Source organism: Prionailurus viverrinus, chromosome B2 (genome assembly GCF_022837055.1).
Source record: "Prionailurus viverrinus isolate Anna chromosome B2, UM_Priviv_1.0, whole genome shotgun sequence".
Taxonomy (NCBI): Eukaryota; Metazoa; Chordata; class Mammalia; order Carnivora; family Felidae; genus Prionailurus; species Prionailurus viverrinus.
This window is the reverse complement of record NC_062565.1, coordinates 71,259,410-71,281,808: the sequence shown is the minus strand read 5'-3', so window position 1 is coordinate 71,281,808 and position 22,399 is coordinate 71,259,410. Positions and strand designations below refer to the sequence as shown.

The window sequence follows — 22,399 nt, the reverse complement described above, 5'->3', positions numbered from 1 at the left end:
GGTGGCTCAGTTGGTAGAGCGTCGGTCATGATCTTGTGGTCCATGAGTTCAAGCGCTGCATCAGGCTCTGTGCTGACAGCTCAGAGCCTGGAGCCTGTTTCGGATTCTGTGTCTCCCTCTCTCTCTGCCCCTCCCCTGCTCATGCTCTGTCCCTCTCTGTCTCAGAAATAAATAAAACATTAAAAAAATTTGTTTTAAACAATAGAAATCAAACAATGTCTGCTCTCAGACCACAATGGAACTAAATTAGAAATCAATAACAGAAAGATAATTGGAAAGTCCCAAAATATATGGAGATCAAACAACACACTTCTAAACAACAGAGGGATCAAAGAAAAAATATTAAGAGAAAATTTTTAATATTTTGAATTAAATGAAAATGAAAGCACAATTTATCAAAACTTGTGAAATGCAGTGAAAGCAGTGTTTAGGGGGAACTTTACAGCATTGAATGCATACATTTAAAAAAGATAAAAGAGCTGAAGTCAACAATACAAATGTACACTGAGAAAACTGGGAAAAGATAAGCAAATTAAATCTAAAGTAAGCAGAAGAAAAGAAATAATAAGAATTAGAGCAGAGTACTCACTTCAGCAACACATATATTTTAAAAAGTGGGAAAGATACAGAGATTAGCATGGTCCTTGTGAAAGAATGACACACAAATTTCTAAAGTGTTCCATGGTTTTTCACTATATTGTACACCTGAAACTAATATAATACTGCATGTTAACTGTATTGGAATTAAAATGAAAATGTAATTTAAAAAATTGTCACAGATTACATAAAAAAAGAATTACAGCAGAAATCAAAACAGGAAAAAATGGGATACCAATAGGAAAAAATCAACAAAATCGAACCTGGATCTTTGAAGAGATCAATGAAATCAATAAGCTTCTAGCCAGATTAACAAAGAAAAACAAGACACAAGTTGTTAATATAAGAAATGAAAGAGGGGACATCACTACAGATCCTATGGACATTAAAAGGATAATAGAGTAATACTATGAAAACTCTATTCCAACAAATTTGAAAAATTAAATGAAATGGACCAATTCTTTGAAAGACACAATCTTCTAAAACCCACACAAGAAGAAACACAAAATCAGAATAGATTTGTCTATCTAGTAAAGAAATTGAATCCATAATTAATAACCTCCCAAAACAGAAAACACTGAGTCCAGATAGGTTCACTGGGTGACTATATCAAATATTTAAGGAAGAAATTATAATTCTTTACAATCTCTTTCAGAGAATAGAAGCAGAGAGAATACCTCCTCACTCATTTTATGAGCCTGCACACTAAAACCAAAGACATTAAAGAAAACAAGACTATAAACCAATATCTCTCATGAACACAGATGCAAATATCTTCAACAAAATATTATTTCCTATATGTCAATAATTAACAAGTGGAATTTGAGATTATAAAACACAATAACATTTTCATAGCACCCAAAAACATGCAACATGTAGGTATAAACCTAACAAAATGTGTACAAAATCTGTGTGAGGAAAACTACCAAACTGATGAACAAAATCAAAGAAGAACTAAAGAAATGGAGAGATATTCCATGTTCATGAATACAAAGATTCAATATTGTCAAGATTTCTTTTCTTCCCAACTTGATCTATAGATATGATGCAATTCCAATTGAAATCTCAGCAATTATTTTGTGAATACAGACAAACTGATTCTAAAGATTATATACAGAGGCAAAAGATCCAGAATAGCCCACACGATATTGAGGAACAAGAACAAAGTTGGAGAATTGAGACTACTGATCTTTAATACTTATTATAAATACACAGTAATCAAGACAGCGTGGTATTGGTGAAAGAATAAACAATGGACCAGAACAGAGAGCCCAGCCAGATGAGTCTACACACAGACCTTATACCCTTCACAAAAATTAACTCAAAATGGATCACAACCTACATGTAAAATGCAAAACTATAAAACTCCTAGAAGATAACATAGAAAAAAACCTAGATGACCCAGTATGACAATGACTATTTACACTCAACACCAAAGTCACAGTCCATAAAAGAAATAATTGATAAGCTGGACTTCATTATAATTAAAAACTTCTTTGTGAAAAGCAATGTCAAGAATATGAAAAGACAAGCCATGGACTGGAAGAAAATATTTACAAAGTATACATCTGACTACAGATTGCTACCCAAAATATACAATGAAGTCTTAAGACTTAATACAAAAACAAACGATACAATTTTAAAAATGGGCCAAAGACCTTAGTAGGCACCTAACCAAAGAAGATATACAGATGGCAAATAACTATATAAAAGGATGCTCAACATCATAAATCACCAAGTAAATGCAAGCAGTGAGATACACTACACAATATTAGTACTTATGGCCAAAATTCAGAACACTGACATACCAAATGCTGGCAAGGATGTGAGAAAACAAAAAGTCTCATTCATTGCTGATGGAAATGCAAAATGGTACAGCCACTTTGGAACACAGTTTGAAGGTTTCTTATAAACTAAACATATTCTTACTTTATGACCCAGTAATCATGACCCATTACCCAAAGGAGTTGAAAACTTATATCCACACAAAACCTGCACACAGATTTATAGCAGCTTTATTCATAATTGTCAAAACTTGGAAGCAACCAATATGCCAGTCAGTAGGTGAATGGATAAATAAACTGTTACATCCAGATAATGGAATATTAGTCAGTACTAAAAAGAAATGAATTATCAAGCTCTGAAAAGACAGAAGAAACTTAAATGCATATTAGCAAAAGAAGCCAATCTGTAAAGGTTATGTGCTATATGATTCCAAACATGTGACATTCTAGAAAAGCCAAAATTATGGACACAGTAAAAAGATCAGTGGTCACTAGGGATTGGAGGTGGTTGGGTTTGGAATGCACAGGCAGAGCACAGAGGATTTTTAAGATGGTGAAATTACTCTATATATCATAATGATGGATATATGTCATTATGCATTTGTCTGAACCTATAGAATATATGATATCAAGATTGAACCCTGATATAAACCATGGACTTCAGATGATTATGATGGGCCTATATAGGTTCATCAATTGTAAGAAATATACTATTCCAGTGGGGATGTTGATAATGAGGGAGGCTCTGCATAATGAGGGTAGAGGCTATCTGTGAATTCTCTGTACCTTCCTCTTAATTTTGCTGTGAACCTAAAACTGTTCTTAAAATTTTTTTTAATGTTTTTTTTTTTTAATTTATTTTTGAGACAGAGAGACACAGAGCGTGAGCAGGGGAGGGGCAGAGAGAGAGGGAGACACAGAATCCGAAGCAGGCTCCAGGCTCTGAGCTGTCAGCACGGAGCCTGACGCGGGGCTCGAACTCACTGACTGTGAGATCATGACCTGAGCTGAAGTCGGACGCTCAACCGACTGAGCCACCCAGGCGCCCCTAAATTTTTTTTTTAAAAGAACAAAAACTGTATCAGATTATGTAAAATCCTAAGTGTATCCCAACTTCTGGTGTGATAAGTATAATGAAAAAATGTAGACAATTGTTGAAGCAGTTATTAGCATTAGTTGACCATTTTTGGTGTCACATTTAAGCAGCTTTCATTAAAGTGACTCATCTAACCAGCTGGTTAGATGCCATAAGTGATGGTACTATATTCCTTTTGCTTGGAGGTGACAGAAATCAAATGTGATCTATATTAAGCAAACAGTAGAATTTTTAATATGGATATAAGATTTTCTCATCCAACCCAAGGATGGGAACTTGGTATCAAGCAAAAGAAGGAATTTGGACAACATCTGGTCTAGCACCTTTCACACGAAGGAAAATTTAGTAAATAGTAAGTATGATCAAGCAACTGGTTTGTTCAAAAAAGAGAGATGGTTCAGATGGACCATTCTGTTCTTGGATCACATCAAAGAATTTTTTTCTGGTCAATATAACAATAATTATATAAAACTGACACTTTTTCATGTGATATCACATTTAATTCTTATAACAACACTGAAAGGTAGGTGCTATTCCATGTTACAGATGTGGAGAATACAACTTAAGTTAAACGATTTGTATGTAGCTAAGAAGCTGGAAAGTAACAGTGTTAAGGTTTAAATTCTTTCTGCATCAAAAATCAATGTTGATTTTATTTCATATTGTCATGAAAAAATAAGTAAATTTCACTTTGGAAATTTTGAAAAAATTAGTGATTGCCTGTATCTACTGTCAATTACATGCATCTTACACCTTGCCCAAATTTGGGGGATTTAGGATTGTTAAATTAAAGAAATATACGCTTTGGGAACCTGGCTGGCTCAGTTGGTAGAGCATGCAACTTTTGATCTCGGAGTCATGAGTTCAAGCCTCACATTTGAGGTAGAGATTACTTAAAAACAAACAAACAAATAAACTTTAAAAATATATATGTACACTTGAGGACACTGTGGATACAGGTAACTTAAGAGTTAGCCAGTCTTGATATATAAATCCTCTTTTCTCAAAGATTTTAAAATCTCTTCAAATATAGTCTGAAAGGAGCATTTAGAATAAACTTTGCAAATGCCTAACAGACTGGGATTTGGTTTTGTGAAAAAAGAGGGAGATATTAGAAAACACCATTTTTAGTCAAGCTAGCATAGCATAGTCAGCATTCTGTCCTTGAGAGTAATGTCGAGAGATATAGGTATACTACACCCTGTAATGTTACCTGCAAAAAGCTAAAGAGGTTTTCTGAAACATCTCTTTACCTCTTAATGGATCTTTTATATATTGAGAAATTTTATTTTAAATGTTTTGAACCAATAGGGGTGCCTGGGTGGCTCAGTGGGTTAAGCTTCAGACGTTGGCTCAGGTCAGGATCTCACAGTTCCTGGGTTCGAGCCCCCAGTGGGGCTCTGTGAGGACAGTTCAGAGCCTGGATCCTGCTTCGGATTCTGTGTCTCATCTTTCTCTGCCCCTTCCCCACTTGTGCTCCGTCACTCTCTGTCTCTCAAAGGTGAATAAATGTCAAAAGAAATTTTTTTAAATGTTTGAACCAATAATATTACTTCCTTTGTCTTCTCCTGGAAATAACAAATACAATTTGGGGGTATAGTGAGAATTCACCGGTCCTAAATTTCTCCTCTTTCGAGCTTTAAGAAGTGCTCACAGGACACAACATTACTTATGTAGTATTCATGCCAAAAACTTTAACCATGAGGAAACAATCGGGGAAATTCAAATTGAGAAACATTCTGCAAAATAATTTGCCTGGACTCTTAAAAAAACAATCAATGATGGGAAAGATGAAAAGTGCTGGCTGACTCTTCCATATTAAGGGAGAGTAGAGAGTTATGTCAAATAAATGCAATAAGAGCCAGCTGATTGGGTTCTGAATCAAAAAAAGAATACAAGGAAAGAAGGAAGGTAGGAAGGGAAGAATGGCAAACTATAGAGGACTTTGTTGGGACAATTGGAGAAATTTGGATCAGATTATATAATAGATAATAGCATTAATGTTAAATTTCCTAACTGTGATAATATAGGGTGATGCTGTAGGAGACACACTCTCTTGAGAGATATATTCTGAAGCATTCGGGAGTTAATTAAGAACAATAATAAGAACAACTTGCTGGGTTCTGGAACTCTAGATCTTGATGAATAAGTTTGTGTTCATCATACCCATTTTCATCCTAAAAGTTTTCAGTTTTCAGAGTATTAATATTTTTAGTCCATTTTCTGGCAGACAACTTTCCATATCTTTATGTCATTTTAATTGCCTTTCTCTAGATGGGTTGGCTCTGTGGCCTTATGATTCCCTTCAGGTATGGTGAATAGAACAAAAAATATTCCTAATGCTGATGTACAGTACTATGGGATAATGCTTTATATTTCCAGTGCTCTTCCTTGTGACACTTTGCACTCATTTTTGGTACAAAAGCTTTTCAGGACAATGTTTTACAGGGAATAATGTAAAATTACTATAGATCCTTTGTCTAGCAGTTCATCTGGGAATCCTACCATTTGATATCATTGGTTTGGCCTTTTTCTTCCCAGAAAAGCTTAGGGTCAACTAAAAATTAGTCAATTTTAATGTGCGTTTGAATGCCCCATCATGTTCTAAAACATGAAACTCAACTGGCTCCAGCACTGACTCTGGGGCATCAGCCATCAGCTTCTGTTCTTCAGAAACTTAGTAAAAGTTTCCCTTGCTACTGTTCAAATTCTCTTTACTAAGTATCGCTTGCCTATAGGTCAAAAAAATATTATGTATAAATGTGCTTTATGTATTCTGTACATATCTACTTATACATCTAAGTGTGGTTTTCGTAAAAGAGGAATAACAAGAGTGTGAATTCAGGTAAGGGTATAGGCTGAAATGTAGTAAAAACAACATGGGCTTTAGAACAAGACTATTATCCCCTTAATCTCTCTTCTCACCTATACTGGCTTCTGACCTTGGTGGGACCATGGAAACTGTCTGGGTGTCTATGGCCTTCCAGGCTGGTTTTAAAGAGAATGCCTTATCCTTAAAGTAGGTCTTCTGTCAATATTAGGCCTCTCTTTTTTTTTTTTTTCCATTTGAGAAAGTGTGAAAGTATTAATAGCTTACATTTACTAGGTACTTATTATGTACTTAAGCTGTGCATGAAAAGGGGTTTGCACATACTGATAGCACAAGAGTCAGAAGTTGACTGGTTAAAAGTAGGGGCTCCAGAACTAGCCTTCCTGGGTTCAATTCCTGACTTTACTAACAATTAGCTTCATGATTCAGGATAAGTTACTTCACCACTCTATACCTCAGTTCTCTTATCTTTAAAGTGGGGAGATGATAACAATATTTTCCTTACTGGGGTCTTGTGAGGATTGAATGAGATAATATTTGTTAAACACTTAGAGCAGTGTCTGATATATAATGAGTACTTAACATATAGTAGCTTTTATTATAAAGTGTTATTATCTCATTCAATCCTCTTAGCAGCCTGGTGGGTTAGATAAAATTACTATTCATACTGTTTGTGAGAAACTGATCATAAGCAAGGTTAAATAATTTGAACCAGGACACTCAGTAAAAAAAACAGAATTAGGACTTGATTCTTGTCGGTTATTAACTACTAAAATTTCTCCTTAAGTCTCTCCAATCCAATTTCTTATGGGGATTGTTTAAACAGTCTGATATAGGAACTTGTCAAAAAGCTTGTTGGAAATTTAAATATAGATTTTTCTCTCTAAATCTCCTTAGTCATACTTATTTATTCTCTCAAACAACTCTAGTGAAACAAACAAACATCATTTCTCATGCAGAAGTCATGTTGACTCATTCCATGCTAAATTATTCTCTTTTAGCTATTCAGCTATACTACCCTTACACCAATACCTCAGAAAAATTGCAAGGCTGACTGAAATTTGAAAAGGAGGTGTGAGTTTGGACAAATCATTTAACCTCCTTGAAAAGGTATTTGGACTAGATAAGCTGTAGGGTTTTTTCCAGCTCTAAAATTCTATGATCCATGATTATGGATGTAATGACTGAGACCCTCTTTTCCACTTGCTATAGGGGCCCTGCTGAGGCACTATTCCATTTATTTGATACTCTACTTACACGGATATTTGTTTTTCTTCTGATTCTTTAGGGTATAAAATAAAAGATAGAGACAAAAGACATGTAAGGAAAATGTACTAAAAAAGACATGTTAAAGTTAAGTAGCAAAGGGAATTTCAGAGGGAAAAAGAGAGATTTGATATTCACTTTAAATTAGGCTTCCTGGGGCGCCTGGGTGGCGCAGTCGGTTAAGCGTCCGACTTCAGCCAGGTCACGATCTCGCGGTCCGGGAGTTCGAGCCCCACGTCAGGCTCTGGGCTGATGGCTCGGAGCCTGGAGCCAGTTTCCGATTCTGTGTCTCCCTCTCTCTCTGCCCCTCCCCCGTTCATGCTCTGTCTCTCTCTGTCCCAAAAATAAATAAACGTTGAAAAAAAAAATTTTTTTTTTTAAAATAAATAAAAAAATAAATAAATTAGGCTTCCTTTTTTGTTGTTGTTGTTGTTATTATTTTGGTATTCTGTGACCTTCTTTTATTGACCATATCATTCCTTCATTTTATATTCAAATAATACTGTAACAGAATTTCCAAGAAGGCAGAGCTAATATCCAAATTTGTGGAACATTCTGGTGTTTCTTTTAAATACAATGCATACTTTGTTTCCTTCCCTCTAATGGCAAAACTGTCAGTGTTTCCATGTGCCCATTTTAGTCCTGTCAAATTAGGCAAACTAAAATTAGGTCATTATTAGGAACCATCCTACTACACCTTCAGAAATGACCACAGTTCATCTAATAAGCACATTCTAAGAAAAAAAACCCACTGTATTTATTAAATATCTGTTGTCTATTCTGAACTGTTGCATATATTGGGGATACAGAAATACGAAATTCAGAGACTTTCCTAAAAAAACTTAGTGACTAAAAACAATATAAAACAATAACATGCCTCAAAGCTGTACTACAAGAGACACACAGAAAACTGTTCTGGAAGCACAGAGGATGAATACCTGGTTTGTTTGCTAGGAGGAGATGCATACAGAGTTTCTCAAAGAAGCAATGGATAATTGAGGGGCGTCTTGGAAACTACATGAGAATTGGTCTGGTTTTGAGATGAAGGTTCCAGAAAGAGAGACCAGCATGTGCAAAAATGAAAGAAAGGCATGTTTGGAAAACCAATTCCATATAGGAGGCATTTAGACTGCTTATGGCCCAGTGGGTAAAGTTGAGTGTGGAGAGGTTGAGACAGGCAGATTATGAGGGGTTTCACATATCCTACTACAGATCGTCCAGGGGTTCATAAAGTATCATTGATAGGTTTTAAGCAGTTGAATGGGATGATCTGATTTGTTAACTGTGCATTTCCCATCATAAGAGAACTGCTTAGAAAGGGTCCTGATGACTTTTTCCAGCTAATCAATTTCCAGGACTTAATACAGTGTCTAAAATATGGTACATATTTTACCATATGTAAAAAAAATTTCATATGATGGATCAATCCATCAATGAAAGAACTAAGCTACTTAGTATTTGCTTCTGGACTACATATCAAATTATTTAGGAGTAATGATGAGATTTTCTTTAAAACATTTAGGCAAGAAAGGGGGTGGTAGGGGAGGATAGATAAAATAAGATTGTTCAAATGTAAATAATCATGAATACTGGGCATCTAGTACCCAGGGGATCATATTTCTATTTCCTTTACTTTATGTTTGATATTTTTCCATGATAAAGAAGTTTTTAAAAATTGCTCCTGAGTTAATAAAGCAACTTGATTTCTAGATTCCAAATGTTAATGTTTGAAGCATAAATATCTCAGTTAAAAAGAACTAAGCTTTTAAAGAATGATAATACATTTGTAACTTAAAAAAAAACTAAAAGAAAAACCTTGAATACTATAAAAATTTTTGGAGTTTTAATGTAATTCTTGACACTAGATTTTTAAGTTTTCAAACTAATTGTGGCTAGAAAACTTCTTGACTCAAACCTCTTTATAGTTTATATTATAGAATTGCAACTAATGTTAGAAATTCTTAATTTTTTAAATATGGAAATCATACCCTTATTCAAAAACGTGTTGTGAAAGAAATGCTTTCACATTAATCTATATCACATGCAATTGATTTCACAAAATTTTATGTTGTTAATTTTGCAGTTACTAAAAATAACTTGCTGGAATTTATTCCTGCTAGTATTTGTAAAATATATCCACTTAGTACTAAAGGCAATTATATTAAGACACACAAAAACATTGGGGCACCTGGCTGGCTCAGTCGGTTGGGTGTCCAACTTCGGCTCAGGTCATGATCTCGTGGTCCATGAGTTCGAGCCCCATGTCGGGCTCTGTGCTGACAGCTCAGAGCCTGGAGCTTGCTTCTGATTCTGTGTGTGTCTCTCTCTCTGACCCTCTCCTGCTCATGCTCTATCTCTCTCTGTCTCTCAAAGATAAACATTTTAAAAAACACACACACACACAAAAACATAGTCTACATGTATAAATGTATCATAGTTTCTATTTCAGGAATGTGAATTCATCATCGTTAAATTTGAATGGTATGTATAGCCACTGATTCTATCTCTTGCAGTCCGTTCAATAAATTGAGATATTGCTGCTGATAAAGTCAGATTTTAATAATTGACAATTTCTGGGGACTGGCCAGACTACCACCAAAACCTTTTCTTTCCAGATGCAGCTATTTTGGGGGAGGGAGGAGGGTCTCAGCTACTTCAGATTAGCTGTCATATCTGCAATCAGTATCTGGTGAGCTGCGTATTTCCATGTGTTGTATGAAAGTACACATGGGTCCAACTGCAAGCTAGTGTTTAAATGCTGGTTCTTCAGTTAATGCATGGAGAGAAAGTAAGCATGTTACAAAGAGGATTGCATAGAAGTAGGAATGGCATATGGAGACAAGGGCAGACATTAAAGGTTGACTTTTGGTCCTTGTATCACTTCAAACAGTGTTGCCCAAGAAAAAGAAACATGGCTTCACAGAAGTGGTACATGTCACAACTTGTGATGAAGTTCTTATTTTTCTTTTTAACACTTACAAAATAAGTTTCTATCAACATATTCTCTTAATAATAAAAAGGAAAAAACTAAGAAGCCACATGAGAAACTGGCTAATTGAAAGGGAAAATGACCTTTATAATTATTCAATAGAAGAATGCTATGTTAATAGGTGTTAGGGGGAAATATCTTACTATCGTGCCATGGAAATTTGCCCTTGTGTGTTCATCAGGGATGCCTTTAAATTTTTTTTTTTGGCATGATGGGATCCGGCTCTGGAAATGAAGTAAGTTTCCCATACTAAATATCTCAAAGAGGTTAAGTTAAGCACATCACAACGGGTTTTGAGTCAATGTAAGTTTTCTTCAGCCACTATTAGATTGAAAACTTTACAAACGAGAGTCTGAAAGCTGCATTAATTACTCCAAAGATTCTCTCTAAAAAATTAGTAATTCCTCTAACTCAGCAAAATTTAATATCTAAAGAGGCCACATTTATCTTGACTTCGGCAAAAATGTTGAAATAAAAATTTAGTAGCACAAAAATACATAAATATACTTCACAAACAGAAAATGCTTCCTGCTTAGCACCTCCTTTCTTAAGGAAAAGTAGAGAACGGAAGCCCTTTTTCTTCCTTTTCACACAAGTTGTGTAAATTATTTCCCTAGTCTTTTGTGTAAATAACCAGGAGAGCTGAAAATAAGAGATCTTGACGATTTTAATGTGTGGCACTCTCAACTATAAGAAGCATAGATCCTCTTTATATTTTTAGAGCTCTTAGGATATATCCACATTAATTACATATCTTAATTCCTATGCTTGGTTTATCATTGGAAACTAAGGTTTCAGTGATGGAAGAGAACGAAAATTTCATGAAGACCCTGAAAAAACTGAAAATATGGGGATATTGGGGAAACACGGAAATCTTATATGTACCGAAAAACCCAAAACACTGAATGACAAAAATAAGTGTAAGGTGTAATGTATGCGAACTGGAGAGGTAAGGATGGTGAGACATTTAATGAGGCAATATATTTCTTCTTTTCCGTATGATACCACTTACTCAATATTCTTAACAAAGATGTTCCCTAATGATGTTCAGTAACATCACTTCTGATAACTATTGAGAGAAAATAACACATACGTGCTTACGAGGAGATTCCATTTAAAGGCTATATTAGTTTTTCTATAAATCATTGTTATTTGATAAGTTTTGATGATCATTAAAAAAATCTACTGTACCCATTTCATCTACATCTATATTTTTATGTGCTTAAATTTAAGTATGAAAACTATGAATACAATGGAATTTGTAGGTATAATATCAAAATCAAATTGTAAGCTTTCTTAAATTTTGCACACACACAACTCAGGTGAAAGATCTACTTGTTATCAACATTATTTTAAATTTTATAACTGTATAATAGAGTGCATTCTTTGTTTGATCTAGTTAGCTAATCACCATTTCAAAAAATATAAGTATACCTATCAAAGGGACTAAAGTAACAGAAACATAAGAAGATCTTTGCCAAGTATATATACATAAGAAGAAAAATAAAGGCAATTTACAAGGAAGGTGGTATAACTTGACAGACCTTTCTGTAGGAATTCAGAAAATGGAAACACTTTTTTTTTTTTTTTTACAAAGTCAGTTTAAATCTAAATTGGCTTCATTCTCAATTTTGAGTTGTATCTTACTTTTATAATATCTTACTCTCATATTTGAGTAAAAGGTCAGACTTTTGGGCATTCTGTCAGTAAAGTCTTACTCTTTAAACAACCATTCTCCTTCTTCACCAACAGTATCTACTTTGTGTCCTTGATTCTGAGTGTTCTTTATCATGTAGAGATTACTCACTGTCATATAAATCCCCCCCCCCCCTTTCTTCCCATATAAATACTTTTTCTTCTTTGGGGTTTTCAAAGTTTATGAATTCAGGCATATGGAAAGGCAAGTGACTACTTACCTCTTGTCCTCAAATCCCATCTTTAAATCACATTCATAATAGTATGTTTTATCTAAGACACCACCACTAGCAACTTTCAAAGCCTCTGCATCTCTTCCCCAGAGTCTACCTTCCCGTTTCCACTGTTCTGTGTTCAGTCCGGCCCACTCTTGATCCATCAGACATCTGCATATGATAGAACATGCCTACAGACTTCTCCTTTAAGTTTCCTCCCATCTGGAACAGCTTTTTCTACTTCATCCACTGTGCTGCTCCAAATCTTGTGGGAATATGTTCTAAAATTGCTTTTCTTCTTTAATCTTTGTAATTGTACTGTTAACTCATGCATGTTGTTAAAAAAATAAATAACTCCATGAAGATGTGTATTTTTTGTGAAAACCAAGACTTACATATAAAATATGTAAGCTACTAGGATTATTTAATTTGGAGGAAAATTATTTGAATGGAAATTTTTTGAATGGTGAATTACTAATAACATTCAAATAAGTAAGGAATTATACAATTGTTGGTAAACAACTAATTTTTGTTACATATTAAAAGGAACTGTGCTCTAACATAAGTAAAAAGGTTTTTCAGTGAGATACAGGGAGGCGATATAAATTGTTAAATAATGGATTGGTTTATTAAAGCTGGTTATCTTTTTCTTTCTGGAGTAGCCAAAGAGTATATCTGCTCATATGTTTCAAATTTGATATACATCCAAGCTTTGTGAAGGAAGAGTGTCTGTGTAGAGAGAAAGTCAAACAGACATGGACAGAAACATACAGTATCGGGGAGCAAGCCAGGAGGAGGAGTGGGGTGTGTTAAATCAGACTCTATTGATAGTTGTGTGTTGTTGTTAGGGCAGATGAGTATTAAAAAAGAAGGTATTTTCTGAAGAAGAATGCTTTCTACTTTTCCATTTCTACACTTTATAGGATGAAGCTTTTGCTATAAAATAAAAGCACAACATCAAAATAAACACAAGACTTAACATATAATTTCAAAAGTTGTGTTTGCAGAATCTTTTTGGAGTTATGTATTATTTCATCATCCTACTGGAGACAAACCAAATTTCATAAAGGTAGTGGGATCTTTTCATTTATAAATATCATCCCATCTTGTTCTAGGAAGGACTTAAATGGCAACATTTGATTATTTCATTAGAATAATAGCTTATCATGATCAAGACAAACTTTTTAAGTGTTTATATTGTTTCATGTGATGCCAAATGAATTTTACAGAAACTGACATTTCAAGAAAAGTTCATAATTCTCCGAAACAGAGTGTATTAGATAAATACATTTGTTGTTAGCTTTTCAAACTTTTACTATTTTTGTTAGCCTTCTAATATAAAAGGCATGGAAATCGTTTCAAGTTGGCATTTTATTTTTGAAGTCCATGAAAAAGTTAAAATAATCAACAAAAAGGGATATAGATGGAATCTGAGCTATCCTCCCATGCAAAAGAGTTAATACTGGAAGAAGAGGTGCAAGGTCCATGGCCTTGGGAACTAAAGTATAGGACTTCAAGGTCAGACTTTCTTTCTATCTGCTATGTACAGACTTTCTGCATACATATGCACAATAAGTGACTTAATGTAAACCTTATAGTTAATTGATGATGCCAGAATCCAGAAATGTGTTTCATGTTTAAAGAAATTAAAAAATTATAAGGGAGTATTTGTTACATTTGAAGAACTTAGAAAAATCCAATTTAACATCTACTGTCAAAAACAAATAGTTTATTTGGTTGTAAAAAAGTTTTAATTTTTAGCTGGTAACCTGTATTTTCTTGTAACAGACTGATGGTAATAAATTAATTCAAAGACAAGCTTACAAATGTCTTCAAATTAGGTATTTGAAAAAGAAACCATAAACATTGTCCAAGGTTAGTCAAAATGACAAGAGCATCATTTCCAGAAAACTTAGAAGGGAAATTTTCCCTAACAATTTTTTAGGAGCTAAGTACTGGTAGCAAGCTTAGGAAAAGTTTTCGTGGCTTCTAAATGAAAAGCATACATGAGATAATCATACTAGCTTTCCATGTTTACATAACACTCACAAGACATATATGGAAAACTTTACCCAGAGTAATTTTATATTCCATGCCATAATTTGGTTTATTTTCCTTTGCAAGGATAAAACATCTATTAGTAAGAATCAGACTAATACAAATATTTCAAAACCATAAGATTATGACTATAATTTTTAGTTCCTAAAATCTGTTTGTAAGAAGAACATCATGATGATATAAAATATCACAATTATTCGAAGAATATAAGACTTTTTAAAAAGTTAAAATAGAAAGCATCAGTCATAGAAATAAATAGAACTGCAAAAGGGCATATTAAATGTCTGTCTTTTCAAAGCTAACTATCTAGAAGCAAGCCACTTACCTACAATAGATAGAATGGAATTCATGTCTATAAAAATGCAAATACTTTCAATATTTGAAGGATAGCCATTTCAATAAATACAGTAGCTCTGATAACCAGGCTGCAGTAGGACGAGTCATGGTAACTTCTCTTTTTTATTCGATTAAGATTGTTCTAAAAGGCAATTTTTACATCCTATCATTCCAAAGAGGTTGAGGCTTTTTTTCTTCTTCCTCACATGTAGGATGATTTCTGGATATTTAGTATAGGGCATCACACCGGTTCAGTCTTGCAGTGCAACACAAGGCAGTTGCAGCAAGTATTTCCCACTAGTAATGTAAGGAGCTAGGAGGGAACAAGGCTTGAGGAAACAATCTAGAAAACCATAACACAGCTTGTTGGTCCTTTACCCACAAATAACCTTTTTAGACCAGATACATAAAACGCAGTTTATTATCTAAAATTTTAAACGGGAATCTTTTGTTAAATGTTAACAAAGAACGACTATCCTAATTCCCTTTAAAATGCAACCCTTAAAAAAATCAACTATCAAGTCTTTTTGAAAAGTGCTTAAATCATCTGGAGATAAAAATCACTTGGTGTCCTTGTTTTCTAACAAATGGCTTTTTCCATTGTTTCCATTAATTTCACCCATATTCGTTTTTTAAAAAACAAGGCCCTTACCCTCATCAGCAAAACACAGATGTATTATTTAGCATATAAAACCGGTAATTACCTACTAATTTACGAAAGATTATTTTTTTCTCTTTTCGTCAGTTTTCAAGAAGTCTTCCCGTGATTAACTGTAAACAGGAATGGTTTACACCTCAAATTAGAAGCCATTAATTAGCATGACGAAGTCAACTGCAAGATACACAGATAATTTAAATTATTTAATCACTAATCACCTTGGTTAAACTGTAGTATACTCTTTCAATATCCTTCGGTAGGGTATTGATCTGTCAGTAAATTACCTCCTGATCAGTTAGAGATAAATATTAGCGTTCTTTCCTTTCTCTCAGCTTTACATTATTCCTTCTTGTAAATACTTAAAAAACCTTTAAGGTTCTTTAATCCCAAGTCGCTAATTAGCCATCACTAGCCTTTTTGTAACCAGGAAAGAGTATCTGAAGTACAGATCAGGAGTTCGCTTTGCCCGTAAACAATAAAATAAATTAAAATAAAACATCTTTAAAATGTAAAATGCTTAAGGCAACGGCAATAATAAAAGATATACGCAGAGGTGGCTTCGGCAAATAACGGGCTTGCAAACGCCAAGTGCTTAACAAAAAAAGCCGAACCTCTATTGCAATATACAGCACTCCAATAAATTACACAACACTTTGCATAGGCTGCAGAAATAACGCAGGACAAGACTTACACAGATGCCAATCCGCAGCATTTATACACATGCACATGGCAAGAGACAGAAACCAAACACTATCATTCAACTCGGGCCGGGGAGCGCGATCCCGAGTTTGCCCAGCGCGAGAGGGCTCTCTGCGTGTGTGTCTGTGTGCGCGCGTGAGAGTGAGACCCATCCTCGGGGCATTTCCCCTCTTTGGGCAGTTTTGCTTCATTTGTTTCCCATTTCTGCTACATAGAAACTAACTTCCATCTCAGCCCCAGCCAGCGCCACTGAATAGAGCCTGTGCTGCGGCTTCGTGTGCGTCAGATCCCTCCGCGGAGCCGTCCCCGGCCCCCTCCCTCCCGCGGTCGGCCTCCACAGAGAAAGCGCCTTTCAGCCAACCGGCGGCTCCGACTCCGACATCTTCTCCGACTGGAAATAAATAAATAAATCGCACCTTTGGCCGGGGAGGAAAAGGCAGGGGTCTCGTCACACTGGGCGCGGGGGCGCTGGGCGCGGGGCCGGAGGCACTCTTTTTTGCGCCGGGGGGCGGGGGCGCGGGCCGAGGACCCGGCCAAGCCCGGGCCGCGAAGGCGGCGGACTCCTTTCTGCGGCGGAGGGATCCGCGGCGGAGGCGGCGGCGGCCGTAGCCGCTGCCTGAGAGTTGTTGTTTCCTCCTCCTCCTCCTCCGCCTCCGCCGCCGTTGCTTGAATGGTGGAGCCGAGGCTGGGCTCGTGAACACACACTGACAGCTATAGGGCAGGCGGCGGCACCATCCCCGCTTCCCCTCGGCGGCGGGGTGTCCCGCCGGCGGCCCTGAAGTGACCCATAAACATGTCTTGTGAGAGGAAAGGCCTCTCGGAGCTGCGATCGGGTAAGTCGGGGGGCTGCTGGGGCCGCTGGCACCGGGCGATTCCGCCCGCGGTCCCCCGCCCCCCGCCGCCCGGCTGCTAAGCCTGTGTGTCTCCCCGTCCCCCTCTCCCGCGCAGAGCTCTACTTCCTCATCGCCCGGTTCCTGGAAGATGGACCCTGTCAGCAGGCGGCTCAGGTACGGCGGCGCGCGGCGCGCGGCGCGGGCCGAGCCGGCGCTCGCCGCTCGCGGGCGTGGGGGAGGGCGGCGGCGGCGGCGGGGCTGCGGCCCGGGGCGCGGGGCTCAGCTCTCCCCGCTTTGTTGTTGCAGGTGCTGATCCGCGAGGTGGCCGAGAAGGAGGTAAGGGCGGCGGCGGCCCGGCGCGTCTCGCCGCCGCGCGGCCGCCTCTGGGCCGTGCCGCCGCCACCGCCGCCGCTGGGGCGCGGGGCGCGGGGTTCGGGGTCCCCGCCGGGGCGCGGGGCGGGCGGGGGAGGGGAGCTGGCGGGCCCGGGCTGGGGGCCGGGCTCACGGGGCGTCCTCTCCCCGCAGCTGCTGCCCCGCCGCACCGACTGGACCGGGAAGGAGCATCCCAGGACCTACCAGAATCTGGTGAGACATTCACGTCGCGGAGCAAAGAAACTTTTCCCCGAGTCGAATAAAAATTGAATTTCCCGCAATTTTTTACAGAGACAAAAACTTGGCCCCAGAACGTGAAAGCTCCAAAGGCCACGGGGAGGGTTGGGAGGCCGGCGCGGGGGCTTCGGGGGGCAGTGGTCGGGGGGACACGCACCCCGAGGCCGCAGGGGCTGCCAACAATTTATTTGTGATATTTTGTTAATGTACTAGAAATAAAGATACGTCATGAGTGTTGTGCAGTGCAAGGCCGGAGGAGGAGGGGCCGGCGCGCGCGTCCGTGCGGGCGCGGGGGCGCGCGCGAGGCGGCGGCGGCGGCGGCGGGAGCGGCGCGAGGAAGGAGGAGGGCGCGCTTGCTCGCTCGCTTGCTCGCTTGCTCTGCACGCGCGGTCGGCTCGGCTTTCTCCTGCCCCACACAATAGCTGGTGACTAACTGCTCCGAAGTGGCATTAGCATTTCACAAGCAGGCTATTCAGCCGCAGCGGAACCGTAGCAAGGCGTTATTTATTTATTTTTTTTCTCTCTCGATTCTTTTGCTTTCCTTAAATTCAGAGCTAGGTTTTTTGTTTGAGGGGTTCGGATGTATGATGATAGTCGGCCGGAGGCTCCTCTTGCTTTTTTCCAAAACACATTCGCAGAAGTGTAAAAGCCTCTAACCACCCCCCTGAAAGCCAAAAGTTTAACAGGCTTTTTCTAATTTTGCTGATTCTCGTGCTATTCCGCGACTTCAGTAAAAACTGTTATTGGAAGTCACTGAAGAGTTTTGATTTTTACGCTTACATTTATTGTGGTATGGAACTTGGCAAGTAAAAGTTTTCCAGCTTATATTGGGGTGTATTTTGTTTAATAGCTTGAAAAGTAGCTATTTTTTTAATTTTGTGGGGTTTCACAGTGAATATGTTAGTAATTTCTAAAAATGGTCTTATGAAAGTGGACCTGTTGTGGCTGGACGAGTAACGTATTTGTGTTCGGTAGTTGTATTTTTTCATATTGTCTCTCCTAAACCGATTTAGGTTGTTTGTATGAATATGTGTGTCTGGAGCAGTAAAAGCAGTCACACGGCGGGGGTGGTGGGGGCGCTTAATCTGTGCAGTGCAACTGACTCGGAACTGATGTTTTGAGGTGGTTCTAACGAGTGTAACGTTATTTCAGGAGGGCTTCTGAAACGATTAGGAAGTTTCACCTACCTTAGAATTGAAATGTCTTCTGTGAGGTGAAAGCATGACAAGATTTTGGTGGCATTTGTTTCATTTGGATGTAGAACATCTAACTTTTGAATCTAAATCTCTTACGATTTCATATAGATTAAGCGTCCATTAGGTTTAGGAAATTTAATGGAGCCTTAACAGAATATATTTATTTCCACACTCTGTTTTCAAGTAGTGATCGAGGCTTTCATTCAATACTTTGCTACAGTGAATGGAGGGAGTTTGAAGCAAACTCTTAAGATTCAGTGCCTGCAATATTTTAATTTGGAGTGGGGGGGGGTGTAAATATTTGACAGAATCCTAAATGGGTTCCTTGACTTGTTACTTGAAAAAATTATGGAGCTTATAGTATTCTGTTTTTAAGAATTGGGCAGATTTTACAAAACTCATTCTTGAATCTCATAAAAACCTCAGTCACTGAAGATTGCTGTTTTCTTGTAAAATTAAAATGTAATATTACTGCATTTTTAAAATGAAGCAGCTGATGGTATTTTGCTAAATTATGGGAATGTGTAATACTTGCATGAATATCATGTTTTCTCCAGTAAAAACAGGGGCACTAATGTTCATTTTTAGTTTCTTGAGAGGGTTTTTCATTTCATATATTAATAAAATGAATTTATATTCCTTGTCTCTTTAACAGATTTAGAATAGTAAGTGGTGTCTTCTTTAGTGTGTTATTTTTCAAAATCCACCTATTTTGCATGGAAGTGGGGTTTTTTGCCTGGAGTGTTTTCTCCTTTTACCAGAATAGTCATCTTGGCATACTTACGAGGCAGTTAAGAATTCTCGTTAAAATGTAGGAGTTCCTGGTTCATTTTCTCTTTTTGTTCATTCAGCATATTGTTCACTCCATATCTACTGGATACAAGACACCTTTTGAAGTGCTTTTATATCCATCAAACTATATAACTAGGTGTGTGGGTATTTGGTTTAACTTAATTTGGGTTTTTGAAATTCAGTTAGCTCTAACACATTTTGGAACACCATATGTCTAGGTGAGCACATGCAAAATCTCTTGTATAATGTTCTCTATTGTCTTAATTTATTCTTATGACTTAAAAAACTTCATTGCCTTCAAGTTGAATTTACTTAACATTGGTTTTAAGTTAATTTGGTGAGTGAAACCAAAATAATAACTATTATTTGTGATTTCAGTAGTGTCTATCTCTACCTGGAAATATGTTGCTCTGTTAACTGATAAATTGACTAATATGTTAAGTGGAAGAATATATACGTCAGATTGAAATTTCTAGAAAACCTCAAATTACAGCTATTTAACATAGATCAGCATCTGTAGTCAGCCTACATGTAAATCACAGCGATTGAGTTTTGACCAAGAGGAAAGTGGAGTTTTAAGAACACTTTTAAAGGATCATAGGTTTTAAAAAAAAAGGATGCATTTATTGCCAAGTGTGATTGATAAAGTTATTATAAAACATCATTGTATTACCATCTTCCTTAAGATTTAAAACATTTTTAAGATTGAATGGAATTTGATACAAAGTGAAATGGTTTGTTTCTTATAGTATATGTTTAATCAGAGTTTGTATTTTTAAAAATAGGTTGGTCTTAAAGCAAAAGGGTATATTTTAAGCTTTCATCAGAATTGTTATTTTTTAAATGGATCCAAGCATAGGTAACTTTTTATAGAACAGGAAAACTCAGATAATTTTTGGGCAAAGAGAAAGCTTTGTCATTTATTTCTTATTTTGAATAGTGAAATTAGTTGGTGTATTAAGTTTTGCTGTCTAGTTGTCACTTTAGTTAGTGGTGATTGCATACTTACAGGATCTTGAGGCAGAGTCTTTAAACACTTTTTACCAAATTTGGGATTCTGATTACATTTCTTGCTTACATGGCTGTTTTGTTTTGTTTGTATACATATACATACACATAACATATATATGTACATACACGTACATATATATGTTATGTGTATGTATATGTATATACATAAAAACTGGGTTCTTGTTAAACCCAGTTAAAATGTTAAATGTTAAAAATGATGTAATTTTTATTTTATGTAGTGGTATTTACTTTTCCTAAAATCATTCCACTTACTAGAAATCTTTCTATTCAAATGAAAGGATTGGGAGTTAGATATGGACTGTGATTTTAGTCCTGTCAACAGTTAGCCTGCAGGTTACCTCAAGCAGTTATGGAATTTCTCTGGGTCCCAGTTAGCTCATTTGTAAAATAAGTGAATTGAAATTTTTGTAATCTGAAAATTGAGTTTGAACAAGAAATAGCAATACATTGTCTCTAAAAGCTCAACTCTTTCATTTTGTTGATGGTTATCCAAAACACAAAAAAGTAGATACGGAGAAAACCTGCAGATTAGAAAATTATATAAATGCTTTTTATAGTGCCATTCTTAGGTTGTAGCATATTTCTTCTTAGAGACAGGTGAATATTTTTGATACCCTACCACATTGTAGACTGCCTCTTTACTCTGTAATTAGTATATTTTTCTCCATGGTTTAAGTACTAGTTTTCATAAATTATTGCTAGTCTTAAATTCAGAGAAGAATAAGAATCATGAATAAGATATACTTAAGTATAGATCATATGTGTGCATGTATTTAGAGTATGCTGATTAATGTGAAAGTTAAGATTCAAAACCTAGGAGACAAGTTTTAGAAAAGAAACAAAAACATGTTTTTGAATGAGGTATTTCTGTTCTATATTGAAGATAATACGGAGCTTTTAAAACTTAACCAGTAAAATTTTGGGGGTGGGGGATGACGAGTAATGAAGTGAATGTGCAGAATAGAGTTACATTTCGTTTTTTAATAGAGTATCAGTGAAACAGTAAGATTTGCTTGGTAGTCGCTAAAACACAGCTTTTGTATCCTATAGTCCTTGGGGTGCCTGGGTGGTTCAGTCAGCTGTGTCCGACTCGTGATTTTGGCTAAGGTCACGATCTTATGGTTGATGGATTCGAGCCCCTCATCGGGCTCTGTGCTTATAGCACAGAGCCTGCTTGGGATTCTCTCTCTCTCAAAATAAATTAAACTTAAAAAAAAAAATCTCCTAATTCTTTTAATGAAAACTACAAAGTTAACATGTTAGGGAAACATGCTGAAGGGCTGAAATGGGCAAAACTTGATCCTTTCTTATCTATGCAGTTATTCTGTTGGTATATATACCATTATTTTAAGAAGTTGGAGGCATTTACAAATATTTTTAAAGGAAACGAAGTACCCATTAAATTCTTTATACTCCCAAATGATTGTAAAGTGGCCTGAACATAAGGAGGAGTTGGATTATCCCATCCCCAACTACATAATGGTGTTTTACATGACTGTAATGAGGCAGAATAGTACTGCAGGAGCTTGTTTCCAGTCTGTAAAATGGGCTAAAAATAGCCCTATTTTGTAGGATTCGGTGAGTGATAACTGACTGGCACAAATCAAGTACAATGTAAAGGTTTGTGTTTGCAATTATCAGGACTTTAATCGTGGTAGTAAAGGTTCCAGTTATAGCTTTATGATGCATTAAAGTTTCAGAAAAACATCTTTAT

At 36.9% G+C, this 22,399-nt stretch overlaps 1 protein-coding gene and 1 pseudogene across 4 annotated transcripts in view; both read left to right on the top strand.

The window, feature by feature from the left end:
* Nucleotides 1-589: 589 nt before the first annotated feature.
* On the top strand, nt 590-689 carry LOC125166907 (uncharacterized; annotated as a pseudogene).
* A 16,117-nt stretch (nt 690-16,806) lies between these two features.
* Nucleotides 16,807-22,399, top strand: part of PHIP (pleckstrin homology domain interacting protein) — a 140,623-nt gene continuing 135,030 nt past the window's right edge. For 3 of the 4 annotated variants that reach the window (XM_047857914.1, XM_047857915.1, XM_047857913.1), the window contains exons 1-4: nt 16,811-17,056; nt 17,172-17,230; nt 17,363-17,392; nt 17,582-17,641. In XM_047857914.1, the coding sequence (XP_047713870.1) occupies nt 17,017-17,056; nt 17,172-17,230; nt 17,363-17,392; nt 17,582-17,641 (189 nt within the window). In that variant the 5' untranslated portion in view covers nt 16,811-17,016. Of the gene's footprint in view, nt 17,057-17,171; nt 17,231-17,362; nt 17,393-17,581; nt 17,642-22,399 lie in introns of all 4 variants that reach the window. The other variant, XM_047857917.1, reaches the window with a different exon arrangement.